This window comes from Hylobates moloch, unplaced genomic scaffold (assembly GCF_009828535.3).
Source record: "Hylobates moloch isolate HMO894 unplaced genomic scaffold, HMol_V3 SCAFFOLD_6, whole genome shotgun sequence".
Lineage (NCBI taxonomy): Eukaryota > Metazoa > Chordata > Mammalia > Primates > Hylobatidae > Hylobates > Hylobates moloch.
In genome coordinates this window covers 46,128,678-46,143,562 of record NW_026652281.1, presented here as the reverse complement: position 1 = coordinate 46,143,562, position 14,885 = coordinate 46,128,678, and the positions used below count along the sequence as shown (strand labels likewise).

At 37.3% G+C, this 14,885-nt stretch overlaps 1 protein-coding gene across 1 annotated transcript in view; it reads right to left on the bottom strand.

The window, feature by feature from the left end:
- The window catches only part of SLCO6A1 (solute carrier organic anion transporter family member 6A1), a 147,472-nt gene that overhangs the window by 67,469 nt on the left and 65,118 nt on the right, over window positions 1–14,885 (bottom strand). The window contains exon 7 of the mRNA XM_058440364.1: window positions 7,724–7,868. Coding sequence (XP_058296347.1) covers window positions 7,724–7,868 — 145 coding nt within the window. The remainder of the gene's footprint in view (window positions 1–7,723; window positions 7,869–14,885) is intronic.

The window sequence follows — 14,885 nt, the reverse complement described above, 5'->3', positions numbered from 1 at the left end:
GTTTGTAGGCTATTTATTGCTGTTTCAGTTTTGGAGCTCATTATTGGTCTGTTCAGGAATTTAATTTCTTCCTAGTTCAGTGTTGAGAGGCTTTATGTGTCCAGGAATTTATTCATTTTTTCTAGATTTTCTAGTTCATGTTTGTAAAGGTGCTCATAGTAGTCTCTGATTGTTATTTGTGTTTCTGTGGGGTCAATGGTAATATACTTTTTGTCATTTCTAATTGTGTTTATTTGGATCTTCTCTCTTTTCTTCTTTATTAGTCTAGGTAACAGTCTATCTATCTTATTAATTTTTCAAAAAAACCAACTTTTGGATTCATTGTTCTTTTGAATTTTTTTTGTGTCTCCATCTCTTTCAGTTCAGCTCTGATTTTGGTTATTTGTTGTCTTCTTCTAGCTTTAGAATTGGTTTGCTGTTACTTCTCTAGTTCTTTTTGTTGTGATGTTAGTTTTTAAGTTGAGGTTTTTCTAACTTTTTGATGTGAGCATGTGGTGCTATACATTTCCCTCTTCATACTGCCTTAGCTATATCCCTGAGATTCTGGTGTTTTGTATCTCTGTTCTCATTCTGCCTTAATTTCATTACTTACCCAAAAGTCATTCAGGGTGGGTCATTTAATTTCCACTTAATTGTATGGTTCTGATCAATTTACTTAGTCTTGATTTCTATTTTTATTGTGCCATGGTCCAAGACAGTGGTTGGTATGATTTCAGTTCTTTTACATTTTCTGAGGATTGTTTTATATCTGACTTTGTGGTTGATTTTTGAGTATGTGCCATGTGGCAATGAGAAGAACGTATATTCTGTTGTTTTTTTGGTGAAGAGGTCTGTTGATGCCTCTCAGGTCTATTTGGTCTAGCGTTGAGTTCAGGTCCTGAACATCTTTGTTAATTTTCTGCCTTGATAACCTTTCTAACACTGTCAGTGAGGTGTTGAAGTCTTCCACTATTATTTGGTGGGAGTCTAAGGCTCTTTGAAGGTCTCTAAGAATTTAATTTATAAATCTGGTTGTTTCTGTGTTAAATGCATATATATTCAGGATAGTTAGGTTTTCTTGTTGAATTGAACCTTTCACCATTATGTAAAGCCCCTCTTTGTTTTTTACAATGTTTGTTTATTTAAAGTCTGTTTTGTCTGAAATTAGAATTGCAACCCCTTCTTTTTTGATTCATTTTCCCCTTCAGTTTCCATTCACTTGGTAGGTTTTTCTTCATCTATTTTTGAGTCTATTGGTGTCATTGTATGTGAGACACATTTCTTGAAGACAGCATATCAATGCCACTCTGTCTTTTCATTGGGGCATTTAGCCCATTTACATTCAAAGTTACTATTGCTATATGTGGATTTGATCCTGTCATCATGTTGTTAGCTGTTTATTATGCTGACTTGTTTGTGTGATTGCTTTATAGTGTCAATGGTTTACATACTTAAGTGCATTTTTGTAGTGGCTGGTAATGGTTTTTACTTTCCATATTTAGTGCTTCTTTCAGGAGCTCTTGTAAGGCAGGTCTGGTGGTGAAAAATTCCCTCATAATTTTCTTGTTTGAAAATGATTTTATTTCTACTTCACTTATGAAGCTTAGTTTGGCTGGGTATGAATTTCTTGATTGGAATTTCTTTTCTTTTGAATGTTGAATATAGGCTCCCAGTCTCTTCTGGCTTGTAGGGTTTCTGCTGAGAAGTCTGCTGTTTCTGCTAAGAGGTCTAGCTTGTAGGGTTTCTGCTGATAGGTCTGCTAATAAGCTTCCCTTTGTAGGTGGCCTGTCCTTTCTCTCTAGCTGCTTTGACATTGTTTTTTCATTTTGAAGTTGGAGAATCCGATGATTATGTCTTAGGGATGATGTTTTTGTGAAGCACTTTGTGAGGGTTCTCTGCATTTTCTAAATTTGAATGTTGGCCTCTCTACATAGGTTGTGAAAGTTCTCATAGATGATATCCTGAAATATGTTTTTTAAGTTGCTTCCATCCTCTCTATCTCTTTCAGGGATAAGAGTGAATTGTAGATTTGGTCTCTTTACATAATTGCATATTTTTGTTCATTTTGTTTGTTCCTTTTTATTCTTTTCTTTTTAATGTTTTCTTTTTGTCTTGTTTCAGAAACCCAATCTTCAAGCTCTGAGATTATTTCTTCAGCTTGATCTATCCTGCTGTTAATAATGTAACTGCATTATGAAATTCTCATGGTGTGTTTTTATCTCTATGAAGTCTTTTCTATACTATTCTTTTCTATACTGGCTACTTTGTCTTCCAGATCCTGTATACTTTGTGATTCCTAGCTTTCTTAGAATGAGTTTCAACATTCCCCTGAATCTTGATTTTTGTTCCTATCCATATTCTGAATTCTATTTCAGTCATTTCAGCCATCTAAGGCTGGTTAAGGACCCTTGCTGGAGACCTAGTGAGGTTGCGTGAAGGAAAGAAGACCTTATGGCCTTTTGAGTTGTCAGAGTTCTTGTGCTGCTTCTTTTTTTATCTTCGTGGGCTGATGCTCCTTTAATCCTTGAAGTTCCTATCCTTTGGATTTTTTTTTCTTTTATCCTATTTGATGATCTTGAGGGTTTGCTTGTGGTATAAGGTGGGTTCATTCAACTGGCTTTGTTTCTGGAAGATTTTAGAAGGCAAAGGCTCAGCTCAGGACTCCTGGACTGTGTCACCTAACTCCTGGGGACCAGTATTGGGCACTGGCTTTGTTCTCTGGCTCCTCAAGGTAGAAACATGCTGTGCTGGAGGGGCCAAGGTGCTCCTGGACTCCTGGTCACAACACGCCAATGGATGGTGGCAGCCAAAGCACTTTGTAGAGCAGTGGCAATGGGATCCATCCTGTTTGCACATACCAGCAACAGCAGCAGTGACAGCATGGCAGAGTGCATGCTTTTTGGCTGTGGCAGGGTGCTAGCAGGTACTGGGGTGCTAGCCTCCATGGGGGAGCTAGTGAGGTTTTTTGAAGGAAAGAAGACATTCCAGTTTTTTGAGTTGTCATAGTTCTTGTATTCTTTGAAGGATACGATATTTAAAATTATTATAGTTACACAAGCTTCTCTTTTGGTTAGCATTTGCATCTTTTGTCTATCCTTTCACTTTCAACCTTTTCATGTCCCCATATTTAAGGAGTGCCTCTTGTTAGTAACATACATTAAAATTTTTTTCCCAATCTGACATTCTTTAGACTATTTATATTTAACATAACTACTAATATATTTATTGAGTGAAAACTTTCTGTATATCCTGCAAGCAGAAGCACTGACTGCTCTTTGTTCTCAACTATCTTTTCAAGGATATTTATATGAAGAGTAGCCTTGGATAATAAGGATAGTATTTCCACTTAGAGCAGAGGACAACTTTGCTTAGAAGTTTGGAAGACAGAGACAATGTCCCCTCTGGACACTCTCTATCAAGTATAATGTCTCCCTCTGGAGCCAAAGACAAGCATAATTACTGCCCACTATAAAAGACTTGGGTTCCCTAACCTCAAGATTTCTTTCATGTAATGCAACTCGTTGTGTGTACAGATATCACCTGGCCTCCTTTCACATCACCCTTTCGAAACGGGAGCTCAGAAACCTAGCAGGAACTCTCATTATTGCTATTGCTGTGAGTCATAAACTTTATTTCATCTCTGACCAAGAAGTTTGGTGTCTTCTTCCAGCACACATGAAATTAAGTTAGGTTAACTTGTTAGCTTACAGATAGGATGAAATTCAAACCCATTACAGATCTGAGCACTCTTGGCAACAACGATGGGATGCTAACAGAGACGTGGCTTTCTGTAGCTGCAGGCTGAAGTAGGTTTAAAGACAGCTCCATAGAAAGTACCATAGGTCTTATCAACTCTTCACTAGGCAAGTAAACTTCCTTGTCAATCTGGCCATCAGCTTCAGGACTGCCCCACTGTAAAAACTATTACTAATTTTTTTTCTTATTAGACAGAAGATTCCTTCTGCTTTCAAGTTACAGATAACAGTTCCAGCAATGTGCAATTACCCTGAGTGTAAAAAGAAAAAAAATTGCAGCCACTATGAGCAGAGACCAGGTGAATTATCAGAATTTTAGCTGATTTTCTTGGGACATAATAAAGTGCAGTACATAAGTTCTTGTTTAAACAAAATAGCCAATAGCTGGGTTGACTGGAGGTCCAGCTCCACTTCCAGTTTATCATGCCAATCTTGGATCCATTTTAAAACAATAAAAGACATCAGAGTTTTTTGTAGTGTGTCCTGACTGCTATAAAGTAGCTTTGCTGTGACCTTCTTAGGAAGATTTTCCTAAGATGAATAAAATTCCTGTGTGAAATCATAGATGAGGCATTGAATAGATTTTGAACTCTCATCGTTCCTGAAAAGAATGTGAAGTAAGCTTGTGGGTGGTACTCTGGACAATTTCAATGAACGTTTGTTGTAACCTCAATATACTGACGCTGTGGCTTCAATTTCTAAATGTATAATTAGTATTTATATTTTATAATACCATACTATGAATGCTGTTAAACTCCAGAAGTGATAATAGAACACATGAATTGCTACCCAACATGCCTCCCTGTTTCCTCTCACAGGGTCTAACAGAAACAATGTAGAATCCAAGAAGGAGAAAGGAAAGTCCTAGCTTTGAGTATATAAGGTGGCAGGGGTAGTAAGAGATGCAGTATTTCCATTCAATACACATCATGGCCAGTGTAAAAGGTTATCAGGACCAGGTGTGGTGGCTAACGCCTGTAATCCCAGCACTTTGGGAGGCCAAGGCAGGCAGATCACCTGAGGTCAGGAGTTCGCAACCAGCCTGAGCAACACGGAGAAACCCCGTCTCTACTAAAAAAATATAAAATTAGCTGGGCGTGGTGGTGCATGCCTGTAATCCCAACTACTTGGAAGGCTGAGGCAGGAGAATCACTTGAACCTGGGAGGTGGAGGTTGTGGTGAGCCTAGATTACATCATTGCACCCCAGCCTGGGCAACAAGAGTGAAACTCCATCTCAAAAAAAAAAAAAAAAAAAAAAGTTATCAGGAGCTGGAGCTGGAGGTTTACAGTGGATTAATTACTGCGGAATTCAGTTATTCCTCTTATAACCCTGGCTGTTCCAGACATTGTGATGTAACCAAATCTACTACACAGACTGATTACATTTAATATACTGTATTGGACTTTGCTAAGACATTCTTTTGTATTCCATTGGCACCCAAGGACAAAGACTAATTCTCATTCATGCTTAAAAACCACAAATATACCTTTATAGTAAGAAAACTGTAATATTATTTAGTTATTCCTCAGGAGGACTTAAGCTCTGCCATTTGCTACAAGAAGGTGCGTAAGAATTTAGTATGATTCCCATTACCTTCTGATGCCTAAACCTTTCACTGATAGATGATATGCAGTTGGCTAGTATCTCAAGCCTCAGACTCAATGGCTCCAACTTTGGTATTATCACACCTTCACATGCAAGGGTAACCGATAAATTCCAACAAAACCCAAAGACTGCACATCAAGTTTCTGGGGGACTATGCAAACAGATTCATAATGCTCAATTACTCTGGAAGTCAAGCAAAAAAAGTCTCATTTCCCTCCAACCAAAAGGGAGCCTAATGTCACTTTGGACTCTAGGTATCAGAGATGGTAGATGTCTGTCTTGAGCATTCTGCTTGTCTTTTATAACAGCTAACTTACAGGAAGTGTAATTCACAAACCTACATTGAAGCTGATAAGCAAGCTGTGGCATACTCTCTTCTTCGAGGTGCTAGAAATTTAATGATCTCCATGAGCTACAAATCTCCATGACTGATAATTTCGTGGACTGGAGTCTCTAGATAAAAGATATAGGCTCCATTCAGAAACACCTGTTGTGTAACACTCATCGACTCCCTAAAACAGCTACCATTTGAAAAGCAACTACTAGCCTACTACTGCCATCTTGTCAAAACCAAAGTCCTAACTTACAGCAATCTTTTGACTTTGTGAACTTATCTTCTCATTTTGGGATGAACTAAATCAGCCTCATAACTATTTGACAAGCCTTACTTGTCAAATGGAAATGATAGATTCAAGAACATAGGGGTGGTCATAAACGATCATCAAGTGTTTATATCACCACCAGCAGATCACATAGTTCTTCGAAGATTAGTAATTTCTCTAAAATGAAGTTATGCTCAGTTACTCAAGGGAGCTTCCTGCAAGATTAGTGTTATGCTATTCATACACAGCCTTACTGAAGCCATCTTTATGATAAGAGTAATGCAATTAGAAACTATAGGGCAAAATTTGTCTGTGACTTTACTTGAAATAATCAATGACACCACCTCATTCCTGGAAAGCACTCTGGTCAGCCTCACTCACTGATCAACACTATTATAGATGATAAAATTACCCCAAATTTCATTCTTGCCAAGGTAGAATTTGCAATTGCTAATGTATTCTGTTATACTTTGATATCTCAGGCTAAGTGGAAAGGTCAGTTGAGAAACTTAAGGAGAAAGCCACCTGATTTTTTAAGATAGACCTTGATGGCTTAAGGATTTGTTCAGCTGGCTAGATCCAGGACCTTGAGGGGATGGTTAAAGTCAATACTGCGTGTAGCCTTACCCTGGTGCTGGGAATCCATTGATAATAGCCTTAATTAAATACAATAAGAAATAAATGGAACGAATTTACTCCTCAAGTTCTGTTGATTTGATTAATCAGAGTGCCCCAAACCTGGTGTGCTCACAAAAAAATTTGTCATTATGGCCCTTGAAAGCTGATCTATTTTGGCTTTTTGGACAATTTGCAGTCAAACAAGCCTTTTATAAAAAAATGTACTCCATAAAAGGTTTAGATTTATACTCAGGATTTCTGCACATCTTATTTGCTTTCTATTTTGCCCACATACTTTTTGTTTTCTGTCTTTCCTTTCTTTTTTTAATTAATTGTTTCCTATTAATATAGTCTCTTACTACTACTTTATTGGTTATCCTAAAAATTACTGGATGCATCCTTGACCTTTTACACCCTAAAATAAATCATTACATTTACAACTTTCCCATTAATGCTAAAACTTTAAAACATTTAATTCCATTTGCAACCTCTTTTGGAGAGCCAGTCCTCAATATCTCATAAAATTGTAAATGTACGCAATAGCAATATCCCTTCAATGTCTAAACTTAGATCAACTTTTACAAATGTACAGAAGGAGATATCAACAAACCTATTCATTACTGCATTGGTTGGAAGAGAGAAAAAGTGGGAGGCAACAACATATCCATTAATTGGATAATAAATAAACAATAGTATACTCATAGAAGAGAATCGTAAAATAAAATAGTAAACTGAAATGCATTAAATAGATATAGATCAACACAAATCTAAGAACATAATTTCTGATGAAAAAATAAGCTGCAGAAGAGTATGTATAAAGTGATACATAAATTTTAGAAATAGATGTATATAGACAAGCACATAAGCAGTAAAGATGTACAAACATGCATGGGAATGATTCACTCTGACTTCAGAAGAGTGATTACCTGTGAAAAGGAATGAAGATAAATGGGATAAAGGAGGAATACAGAAGTTTTTACAAGGATTTATACGTTAAAAATATTGGCACTATGATGGCAAAGTGCTCATATTTGTAAAATCTGCACAAATCATATCTAGGTATATAATTCTTTATATTTTTATTTATTTCAAGTATTTCATAAGTACATACAATAAGACAATGCAAAATTTTTGAAATGACACAATAAGAAGGTAAATCTACCTGCAAGTGTAGTTGCCACAGTAGGTGTTAACATAAACTGATTTTCTAAATATATAGGCAAAAATTCAGAAGCTCCAATAATAACTAAATATTCTGTAGCTTTTGACAGAGCTAGGCATATGAACACTGGATTCTTCATCAGAATCTGAAATAAAAATAAGTTATATATCAATTATTTTATTTTGTTAGATAAAGAGGAATAGACAGACAGAACTAAATGCTAATGATCTGTCTACAAAAATTTACCATTCCCAATCTAAACTGAAAAGATAATTGATAGATAGATGATAGATAGACAGATAGATGGATAGACAGATCAGATAGATCCACACAGCAATCTATGATTCACCAATATACAAATTCTATAAAAGAAAGGTTGTTTTTGATCATTTAAATTTTGATTTGCTCTTCATACCACTTTAATTTTTATTTATGGGCTTGGAATTGTTTTTGTAAAGATTAGAGAAAAATAGGTAAATTATTAACCATATATCTAGAATTTCTCCTTACTTTTGCTTGTCTACTTATTTTTTTAAGCAAGTCTTTTTTACTCAACTAAAACACAAAACAAAGGAAATTTAAGCAATACTCAAGAAAAACCAGTAGGACTGCAGAAAATGTTTTATATTTTACTTTTGGAAATCTACCTATACAAAGAATTAAGTTATTTAAATTTTGCATTTTGGTAAACTTGTGGACTTATTTAGAAGGCTTATTAAGATGTGATGGTTTATTATTACTATTATACTACACAGAGTAATTAAAAAGATAGTAAAATATTAACTTTCAAATTAGTTTCTGTATTTCCTTGGTTATGCATATCTCACTGAAAATATATTTAATGCTATTTAATGTTTATATATTTTTAATTTATTTAAATTTTCTTTTTCTGGCCCTAAACATCCCTGTTAGGTGTGATCACAGTCTGCAAACTCAACTAGTTCAAATTCTGAGTGCTATCTAATTTTACATAGCATGATTCTCCCATATTTATTCATTCCCATAGGATTAAATACTTGTCTTGCCTTCAACTCCCTACTATCACAAACTAGGCTACATTAAACATCCCTGTGCATGTACTTTAAGGTCCAGTGATAGAGTGTCTCTAGAAGCATATATCCTAGAAAGGAATTCCTAGAGCATAAGGATTTAGCATACTTTATTCCACTATTTCTCCAGATTGTTCTCCAGATTGTATCAGGTTACACTAAAATGACAATACCACCACAATGATGGTAGTGTTTCATTTCCTTCATTTAGCTTGTACTTTCTAAAAGTTATCAAAGAAATATTTATGGTTTAGCATGCCCATCCAGAACTATGTCATTTCCACATAAAAAGGTCATTAAACTTGGAAAGGCTTTCTAATTGTCACAACGAAACAAATAATGCTACATGACTTCTGAGGTTGGGTCATAAAATGAAAACATGACTTTTGCTGGGATCTTTCACACTCTCAGAACTCTTGCCTTGGGACTCAGTCACCATGTTGTAAAAAAGCCCGAGAGAGATGCAGAGGATATGTGTGGGTATTCTAGCAAACAGACGGTATCAAAAAACTATAGCGCAAACAAGCCTTCAGATGGTTCCATTCTCCAGACTTTGATCACTCTAGCTCAGGGAACCCCAGCCTCTGTAGAAAGAGTAAGAGGCCAGTCCATGGCCTGTTAGGAAACAAGCCGTGCAGCAGGAGGTGAGTGGCAGGTGCGCTCTGCATCTTGTTAGATCAGCAGGGGCATTAAATTATCATAGGAGCACAAACCCTATTGGGAACTGCACATGCAAGGGATTTAGGTTGTGTGATCCCCATGAGAATCTAATACCTGTTTATCTGTCACTGTCTCCCATCACCCCCAGATGGGATGGTCTAGTGGCAGGAAAATAAGCTCTGGGCTCCCACTGATTCTACATTATGGTGAGTATGTAATAATAATAGAAATAAAGTGCACAATAAATGCCATGAGCTTGAATCATCCTAAAACCAGCGCCTCCACCCCAGAAAAAATTTCTTCCACAAAACTGGTCTCTAGTGCCAAAATGTTGGGGACTGCTGCTCTAGTTGACCCCAAGTATAGTTGAGAGGGACAAGCCCTGTACAAATTGCATTCTCATGAGCAAAATATATTTCATATTGTTTCAAGCCACTAAGTTATGGGGTAGTTTATTATGCAGCAGTAGATAACATAATCACAAACACTTGGTGTTATTAGCTGGCCTTCAAAATGTTGCAACGGTAACCAGTATAAAGTTGTACCACAATGCTTTATTTCCTATTTCTCTAATTTCAAATCTAGCTGAAACTTTCTTTACACAATTCTTAGCTATTGGGATTCTTTTTGTGCGCATGAACTGGCTCTTTCTATCTCTGTTAGGCTTCCTGAAATTTGGGGGTAGACTTTCTAAAAATTGTTTGTTTATTCTAAACATTAATCACTTGGATTTAGATATCTGTCACCCATCTATTAATGTGGTCTACAGTTTCTTTCATAGAACAGAAATCCTTGACTTGATATATCTAATCCATAAAGTTCGAATTCATATTTAATACTATTGCAATCTTGTTTAACGTTTTCCCACCTCTATGCCACAAAGGTATTTCTTTCATTTTTAACATTAACTGTGTTTTATCTAATCACATTTTATTAATCTGGAAATCACCTTTATACATAATAGGAGGTAGAAATCCATGGTCATTTTTCACAAATAGCAAAATTGGCTATCACATCTACTGAACAATTACCTTTGCAGTGACTTTTTTATTACATAGCAAGTTCTTATGTATAATATTTAGTCTGTTGCTGAATTCTCAGTTCTGTTACATTGATCTACTAATCTATATCAAGGAAATGCTACACTGTTTTTACTACTGTGGTTTTTCTAGTGATTCTTAGTGTGAAATAGGCCCAGTGCTCCTTGTTTTAGGTATCCATTCCCTTATTCTGCCATGCAAATTTTATAATCAGTTTCTCATTTTCTAAAAAAAAAAATGTTTGCCATAGTGTTGATTATACTTGCATTGGATTCATAGATTATTTAAGAAAAAACTAACCTACATGAAGATTTCAAACATTAACATGGTTTATCTATCAATTTATCCCAGTCATCTTTAATAATGTTGCATAAAGTTTTAATTTTTTCATGAAGTTTTTTGGCAACTCTGTTAAATAAATTTCTGAATTAGTTTTGTGATTACTTTTTACTTTACTTTTACTTTATTATCTAATTTTAAATGTAGATTATTCTTTTTATTTATTCTATAGTTTTTTATTTTACCCTTATTTTTTATTTACTTATTTTATGTAGTAGATTCAAATATTGATTAACTAGAAAATCACAGCTTTTTTCATACGTTCTTCTAGTTCACAAACGTTAGTTATTCATTTATTTTAAAATAATTATTGAGAACCGAATATTAAGCACATTTACCCTAATGAGAGTTATAGCTATATCTTATGATTTTATATAAAATTATTGGTCTGTAGTAGCTGCAACAGGCAGAATAAGAAACAAATCTTGGCCCTAGAACTGATTTTTGGAGCATCAATAAGCAAATCACAGTTTCTCCATATCTCGTTTTTAGGAAGTATTATATTACACTAGGCAGATTTCTGGATTTAGAGTCAAATACAACACTTATTCTTATGCTCTTAGCCTCAATTAAGCCACAAGTAATGGATATGTGTGTTTGTGTGTGTATGTGTGTGCATAACGTATGTTTTTTTGGAAAAATTACTCATTCTTTTTAAATTACTGGTTCACTATCTGTAAACCAGAAATAATAATGTCTATTTTTCTGAGTGGTTATGATAATTGAATATATGTAATGGTTTAATACAACTTCTGGCACATAGCAAGAGTTCAGTAAAAATAAACATTAATTTCTTAATTTATAAAATTAAAGGATTGCACTGGATTACGAGATTTGTTGTTTGCAAACAACAAATGCGTGCCTTGAATTATCTGCATGGTATAAAACACAAATCGCAGCTCCCATTCCAGATGTCTGAATCCGGAGTCTAGAGTAGGGCCTGAGAATTTGCATTTCTAATAAATTCCCACGTGATGCTGATATTGCTGGTCCAGAAATCACACGAATCATTGCACTAGGTAATTTTTGTGTTTAAGCTCTTTCAGATTAAAAGGAACAGACACTGTTAATTCCACTGGTGCAATTTATCATAAGGTTAAACATAAAAGTAAGAAAACTAATACACTTTCTCAGTAGCTAAACAATTCAGCATTCATAAAGAAATGAGACAACACGCTGGGCACGGTGGCTCATGCCTGTAATCCCAGCACTTTGGGAGGCCGAGGCAGGCAGATCACAAGGTCAGGAGTTCGAGATCAGCCTGGCCAACATGGTGAAACCCCGTCTCTACTAAAAACACAAAAATTAGGCCGGACGCGGTGGCTCAAGCCTGTAATCCCAACACTTTGAGAGGTCAAGGTGGGTGGATCACAAGGTCAGGAGATCGAGACCATTCTGGCTAACACGGTGAAATCCTGTCTCTACTAAAAATACAAAAAATTAGCCGGGCGTGGTGGCGGGCACCTGTTGTCCCAGCTACTCGGGAGGCTGAGGCAGGAGAATGGCGTGAACCCAGAAGGCGGAGCTTGCAATGAGCCGAGATTGCGCCACTGCACTCCAGCCTGGAGACAGAGTGAGACTCTGTCTCAAAAAAAGACAGAAAAAAAGAAATGAGACGTCATTCAGAGTAAGTCTTAATTGCTTCAAAGACCCAGATATTCAACTTACTTCTGTCTCCTTATTGTGTATTCGTCTAGGTCTATTTTAGCTAGTGACTATTTTCTTCATATTTGCTTCTCTTTCTCAATGGACTTTGTACTTTTATTTTTGCTATGTCAATATATCAAAGTTGTGTTGTTTGAGTTTCCCACTCTTCCTCTTATTTATAATTTCCCCCAAAAGAGGAATTGACTAGTTAGTCACTCTTCAACAAGGTATCCTTACTGGACATTTTTCTGAAATTAGGACATTTCCCAGGTTTAGGGGTAATCTAAAAATTGCTTTATTAAGCTCAAGTGCTGATGCCAAAAACTGTAACAGTTTTGGCTAAAACATTTGGACTACATTATACAGAGCATGGTAACCAATGCACAAGGAAATATTTCTGGGCACTGTATTCTGAAAGGGACTGTGAGAATAGCAAATATTAAGAATGCCATAGATTCCCTTCCAATAAAATACTCAGGATTTCCTGCATTTTAAAAAGTCTATTTATTTCCTTAGATATAAATATGAGAGGGAAAGGTGAAAGCCAGATAGATATACAAATAAATATACAAAGAGTTTTATGCAATGAACTCAGGCTCAATTCTGACAGATGTTGAAATAAAAAGGGAGAAATCAGAATAGTGCTGTCCAGTAGCATACAGTTCTATTCAACCATCCCTATCTCGCAGTACTGTGGCTATTAGGTAGCCCTTGTTAATCACAGAATTTGTCTACAACCAAGGTTTTTTCCACACGAGAAGGGGTTCATTCTGGTCTAGGATTGCTTTCCAGTTAGGCTAGGTACTCCTACATGTGCTTACTTAGTAAGAGTTTGAAATAAGAGTAGGATGTGCAAATATATAAAATATAAAGTATAAAGGCTGCAGAAAAGTAGTTTTAAGCTCAGGATAGTCCTCTAATAGAGGTCAGAAACAAGAGAAACCTGTGAAAAGAAGGGTGGAGCCAAGATGGCCGAATAGGAACAGCTCCGGTCTCCAGCTCCCAGCCCCAGCGACACAGAAGACGGATGATTTCTGCATTTCTGCTTGAGGTACCGGTTTCATCTCACTAGGGAGTGCCTAACAGTGGGTGCAGGACAGTCGGTGAAGCGCACTGTGCGAGAGCCGAAGCAGGGCGAGGCATTACCTCACTCGGGAAGTGCAAGGGGTCAGGGAGTTCCCTTTCCTAGTCAAAGAAAGGGGAAACAGACGGCACCTGGAATATTGGGTCAGTCCCATCCTAATACTGCGCTTTTCCAACGGGCCTGGAAAACGGCACACTAGGAGATTGTGTCCCGCACCTGGCTCGGAGGGTCCTGTGCCCACGGAGTCTCGCTGATTGCTAGCACAGCAGTCTGAGATCAAGCTGCAAGGAGGCAGCGAGGCTGGGGGAGGGGCGCCCGCCATTGCCCAGGCTTGCTTAGGTAAACAAAGCAGCCAGGAAGCTCGAACTGGGTGGAGCCCACCACAGCTCAAGGAGGCCTGCCTGCCTCTATAGCCTCCACCTCTGGGGGCAGGGCACAGACAAACAAAATCTCAGCAAGAACCTCCACAGACTTAAAGGTCCCTGTCTGACTGACAGCTTTGAAGAGAGTAGTGGTTCTCCCAGCACGCAGCTGGAGATCTGAGAATGGACAGACTGCCTCCTAAAGTGGGTCCCTCACCCCTGAGCAGCCTAACTGGGAGGCACCCCCCCAGTAGGGACAGACTGACACCTCATTCAACCGGGTACTCCTCTGAGACAAAACTTTCAGACGAACTATCAGACAGCTGAATTTGTGGTCTCACGAAAATCCGCTGTTCTGCAGCCACCGCTGCTGACACCCAGCCAAACAGGGTCTGGAGTGGACCTCTAGTAAAATCCAACAGACCTGCAGCTGAGGGTCCTGTCTGGTAGAAGGAAAACTAACAAACAGAAAGGACATCCACACCAAAAACCCATCTGTACATCACCATCATCAAAGACCAAAAGTAGATAAAACCACAAAGATGGGGAAAAAACAGAACAAAAAAACTGGAAACTCTAAAAAACAGAGCACCTCTCCTCCTCCAAAGGAACGCAGTTCCTCACCAGCAACGGAACAAAGCTGGATGGAGGATGACTTTGATGAGTTGAGAGAAGAAGGCTTCAGACGATCAAACTACTCTGAGCTACGAGAGGAAATTCAAAACAATAGCAAAGAAGTTAAAAACGTTGAAAAAATATTAGAAGAATGGATAACTAGAATAACCAATGGAGAGAAGGGCTTAAAGGAGCTGATGGAGCTGAAAGCCAAGTTTCAAGAACTACGCGAAGATTGCAGAAGCCTCAGTAGCAGATGCGATCAACTGGAAGAAAGGGTATCGCTGATGGAAGATGAAATGAATGAAATGAAGAGAGAAGGGAAGTTTAGAGAAAAAAGAATAAAAAGAAATGAACAAAGCCTCC